The 5,496-nt window shown below is 35.8% G+C and overlaps 1 protein-coding gene across 1 annotated transcript in view; it reads right to left on the bottom strand.

The window, feature by feature from the left end:
- Positions 1-1,025, bottom strand: part of LOC107698844 (nuclear factor 7, ovary-like) — a 4,462-nt gene extending 3,437 nt beyond the window's left edge. The window contains exons 1-2 of the mRNA XM_016499969.1: positions 627-1,025; positions 437-532 (exon numbers count right to left, since the gene is read on the bottom strand). Of these exons, the coding sequence (XP_016355455.1) occupies positions 437-532; positions 627-1,019 (489 nt within the window). The 5' untranslated portion in view covers positions 1,020-1,025. The remainder of the gene's footprint in view (positions 1-436; positions 533-626) is intronic.
- Positions 1,026-5,496: the final 4,471 nt, after the last annotated feature.

Genomic DNA, 5,496 nt, shown 5'->3' with positions numbered 1-5,496 from the left:
TGTGTGTGTGTGTGTGTGTGTGTGTGTGTGTGTGTGACTGTTACATTTACATTTAGTAATTTATCCAAAGCGACTTACAAATGAGGACAATAGAAGCAATCAAAACCAACAAAAGAGCAATAAAAAGCACGTGCTATGACTAGTCTCGGTTAGCCTAACGCAGTACATGTAGCAAGGTTTTATACACACACACAGACACACACTACATATACATACAATAAAAACAAAACAAGTAGATAGAATAGAAAAAGAAGAAAAGAGAAAGCTAGTCTAAAAGTTTGGCTTTTTTGTTGTTAAAGAAAACAAGCAGTTAGAAAACGAATAGAGTGCAAGTGTTAGAGGGTCAAGTGTTTTTTTAAATATAAAACAAATTAAAAAATAAATAAATAACATCAAAAATTAGAATAGAGAAGATCTCAGAAGACTCAATCCTCACCTTGATAAGTTGCAATGTTTTCTGGAACTCTCTTTTAAGGTTTTCTCCATGTTTAAGTTTCTCTTGTAAGGAGTTCAGTGCTGTATAGAGCTCCTCCTAGAATTTAAAGTGAAAATCTATAAGACACTCAAGGTTTCTGTAACATGATAACTAATACATAAGCTTATCCTCTTATGTAAACCTGTCTTACCTTATATGATGGAACAACTTCACTGATGGGTCTGAACGTTTGATTGGCACATTTCTGTGTATCTCTGCACACTGAACACACAGGCTGTTTGTCCTCCAGACAGACGAGCTTGAGTTTCTTACCATGTAAACTGCAGATCTCCTCAGACCCTGCTGAACACCTCTCATTTCTCTCCTTCAGGAATGACTTGCACAAGGATTTTAACACAAGATTACAGGAAGGATTCTTTGAGGATGTTCTCCCGCAGACAGGACACTCCCGAGTTTCCTTGGTTCTCCACAACTGTTGCAGACACTCTTTACAGACATTGTGACTACATGATAATAGAACAGGAGCCTTGAAGATTTCAAGACAAACAGGACAAGACAGTTCTTCTACGGTTAGTGAATCCATTCTCACTGTTTGAGCTCCAGCAATTGAAACTTTAGAAAAGAAAAATAACCACGATAATCACAAAGATCTGTTGTCTGTTTAGAGCCTTCTCAAAAATCCTTAACGTTTTTATCGTTGCTCTTCATTGATCACTGATCCTTTTTTGCTTTTGTCAAGAAGGAAGTAATAACCACACCTGTGGTCTCGGCACTTGAGCACTTGTCTACCTACAGTAAATGACGTATTTCCTGTATTTGGCCCAAATATTCACAAGTTGGCTTTAAGACCACAGTTGTGTAGAACTTTTCAATGGGGTGAATGCAAAGTGGGACACTTTTTGTGAAATGTGTAATTTAGATACCTAAATTTTCTTTTCTTTATTATTTTAGTTATCTTTAAGGTCCAGCTTTAATATTTCACTTTGATTACCGTTCATATGATGTGTTATTTGGGAGGTGTAAACCAATAAACATTCTGAGATCATGTACTTCAGACAAATTTCGGTATGCCTTGGTCTGGTAAAGTGGGTCATCCCTTATTTATCAAAAATGATCCTGTATCTTCATTAAAAAAAAAAACAACAACAAAAAACACATGACTTATTAACACATATGACCAAGCAAACATGTTCCACAAATTATTTAACAACACCCCCCCTGCAAAAAAACATATAGCCTATGCTTTGAGTAAAATTCATCATTTAACTCAATTTATGTATAAAATTCAAAATAACTGATAGAACATGTTTGATAAACTCTGAATAGATATCAAAATTTTGATAAAAATGAATTCATCCAACTCATGCAACATATTAAAAATGTGACTATAACAAATGCAACAACAAATAGTCTAACAAAAAACTTTTTTTCTGTCTATGTTCTCTTAACACATTAAATGAACTTTAATTGTGTCCTTATTTTAAAGCTCCATATTCTGCATCTACATTTTACTCCTCTCATCCTTTCTTCACTCCACAGATTGAACATGCCTTGTCTTGCCTTCTTTTCTATTATTTTGTTTCTTCCATCTCTGACTTGAATGTCCCTTTGTATGACACAATTTAATTGTGGTTCTTCTAATGAACTGATAAAAAGCAATTGCAAATGTTTTGCAAAATACACACTCATCTCTGTACCAATAAAGTGTGCAACACTTTACTTTTACACAAACATTTTCGGGCACATGATTGCATTAGTGATTTCTTGAACATGATGAATAATTGGACGTTCCAAAGCGCTGTTAGACATGGTGTGGATTTTGTGTGCATTTAGAGAACTGAACTTTGGCATTTTTAAGAGCTGGGACAGTCATGTGCATGCACTTCCTGCCACATGTGCACGCTATCAAGTGGCTAAGACCGCAAATGTGGGTATTGGCACAGGCTCACAGAGTCAGTGTGACAGAAAAGAGAAATAATAATTCTCAGTCTCACTTGTGCTCGCTCTTCTATTGTGGCCTATGATCTTGAAATTATGATGAATAAAATAATATATAATATAATAATAATAGATAAGATAATCTTACCTTGAATGAGTGATTTCTGTTCTAAACAGGTTATAGTCGTTGTCTGAGTTTTGAATTGAATATGCTGATAATTTCGTCATAATACAAATTTTCTGTTGGTATAGATGGCGGTTTAGCCGATTTTATTATAAACATTCAGGTGCTGGAGAACTTCTCTCTCTTGCAGACCTTCTCAGATTTGTTCTTGTTCTTATTAATTTATATAGCACAGTTTAATACAACACTAAGTTGCCCAAAGTGCTTCACAATATCACAATAAAATACGTAAAACAAAGTCACCAATAAAAAAATACACAAATCACAAACAACATAGACACAATTTAAAATAATATAAACCTGCATCACAACAGCTCCTCATTTATGGGATGATATTAGACTCAAAATGATTCATAGATGCACGCACAATTATCTATGTACTGCATAAATTTTATACATGCATCTTACTAACCACAAACAAATGCCTTTCAATTTGAGTCTGTGGAATTCGGGATTAAATAATTGTGCAGCGATTTGTACAAATACAGACATGTTTGTGAATAAAAATGTTCTGTTCTGCATTAATATATCATAAATTGCTCATGCAAAAAGGAATCCATGCATATGTGGATCAGGTGACACGCGTGCATTAATTGACGTCTAGTTCGAGTCGATCTTGTTCGGTTCATTTGGATTTTGAAACGTCATTTTCTCAGTTTACAGCATTTCACGTCCCCCACACACACAACTACCAACAAACAAGGTCCAGTGCAATTCATTATTAACGTGTACACAGGGGATAACAACACCCCTTAGCTGTTATAAATTCACTGTAAACCACGGCTTCACAGGGCTTATTGCTTTTATAAAACGGTTATTCCATATACGTAGTAAGGTTTCACAGAATAAAACAGAGCAAATAAAGTGTAATATTAATAAAAACAGTATTCTTCCACCAAACAATGTAGTTCCTCAGAAACAGTTGTGGTTGCTACAAAGTGGTTGCTGAGCAACACACAAAGTCAACAAAGGTGTATATTTGTAGAGTAATTTACAACAGCTTCGAACGCGGCTCAACCAATCAGAATCAAGGACCGGAACTCTCCGTTTTATAAGGGATTTTTATGCATAATAGTAACCCTAATGTAATCAAACAGTTGAAAATAGCTGGGCGGCTAAAATATATAACAATTTTTATGACTGCAGAAATATGATAATTCAGTACACACATTATCCCACTGGTCACAATTGTGACCGACCATAAAACACAATTTTTCACACACTTTTCAAAAAAAATAATTATTGATTATTTCAAAGGGTTACTAATGACACATCATTTAGATATCTTCATGTCTGGGAATTAATTTGGGATTAAACGGGTTAAGTTTGTTGCATTTGCTGCGAATTCAGTAATATCTATCATTATTTGTTTCTGTCCTGTTTTAGGCCCATTTATACATTTATTTACTCCAATTGAAGGCCCTATAACCCATCAAAACATTCATGGGGGGAACTCGTGGGCCGGATTTGTCCAGGGCCGAATTTTAACCCCAGTCCAGCCCTAGCCACATTTGATTATTCATTAACCCTATGTTTTTTCATCAGATACATATTTGATCACTCAAACCCCTTTATCTAAAACGCTCTACTTAATTTAGTCTCACACATCTGCCATGTGTGGAGGTTTGTGGGGAATATGCACCAGAAATAGCTGAGCTTAAATGGTTGCTAATTTACGCAGAACTTAAATGTGGGCTAATTAACTCCTCTCCTAATTAACATTAAAACATATAGTTCTGTGTTCAGACGTGTTCAACCTATCGAATGATAAATCAGAAGTAAACACTGTAAACAGAAAATTCATTCATTATCAGTTTTTACACATGATTTTCTTCTTTTGCAGAAGCCAACTAAATAAGTAATGGGTATGTAGGCCTAGTGGCTTTTCTATAAGCCATGGCAGGGTGGTAAATTGTTGTTGTTGACTCATAGAATGGAATAAGAAATGTCCAAAAAGTGATGTCCGTTTCTTGACTGGTTAATTTACTGAACAAACAATATTTATTTACAATAAAAGCATGTGGAGCTAAGAACCATGTTCAATAGCTGTTTAATATAATGTGATGCTGAACAGGTGACCTACATCTACTCACCACAATGCATCGCCCTCTAGTGGTGAAATAATTATCACATTTTGGCTCCTATGGGACAAGAAACACTTACTGAGGGAGGTGATGTTGACAATCCTCAGTCTGGAGGACTGTCTTCATTCCAGCTTTTGTACATATTGGCGTCAAATCAATTTTTTTGAATGCTCTAGGCCAGCGGTGGTGAACTCCGGTCCTGGAGAGCCGCAGCCCTGCAGAGTTCAGCTCCAACCCTAATTAAAACTAACCTGCCTGTAGCTTCCAAGTAACTGTTCAGACCTTGATTAGCTTGTTCAGGTGTGTTTGATTAGGGTGGAAGCAAAACCCTGCGGCCCTCCAGGACCGACGTTCGCCACCCTTGATCTAGGTCATTTTTTTTTGTGTATACCATGCAGTCCAGGGTTTGAAGTAATGATGAAGTAAGTTTCAATTGAAGTAATGATAAAGGTACCTTTTCCCATGGAACTTTAAACATCACATCTTCCTCCATTTGAAGCTCTCTCTCATGCAGCTTTTTTTTTTTGTGCAGCTTAAACTAGCTTTTGGTTGGTCTTAGCTGGTCTCCCGGCCTGGTCTGTTGGCTGGTTTTAGAGGGGTTTTGTATAATAAATATAAGGAAAACAAATAGACAGAATATAAAAAGATTAGAGAAGCTAGTGTTAGTTTTTTTTTTCCCTCAAGAAAACAAGCAGTTATTAAATGAATAGAGTGCAAGTCTAAAAGGGACTTTTTTTTTTTTTTAAAGAATAGAATTAGAATAGAGAGTTCTAGAGTTAGAGGGTCAAAAAAAGATGGAACAGATGTGTTTTTAGTCGTTTCTTGAAGATGGCTAAGGACTCAGCTGCTCGGAT

The sequence above is a fragment of the Sinocyclocheilus anshuiensis genome, unplaced genomic scaffold (assembly GCF_001515605.1).
Source record: "Sinocyclocheilus anshuiensis isolate Anshui unplaced genomic scaffold, SAMN03320099.WGS_v1.1 scaffold358, whole genome shotgun sequence".
Classification (NCBI taxonomy): Eukaryota; Metazoa; Chordata; class Actinopteri; order Cypriniformes; family Cyprinidae; genus Sinocyclocheilus; species Sinocyclocheilus anshuiensis.
The sequence above is the reverse complement of the archived record's forward strand: the minus strand, read 5'-3'. Positions and strand labels throughout refer to the sequence as shown.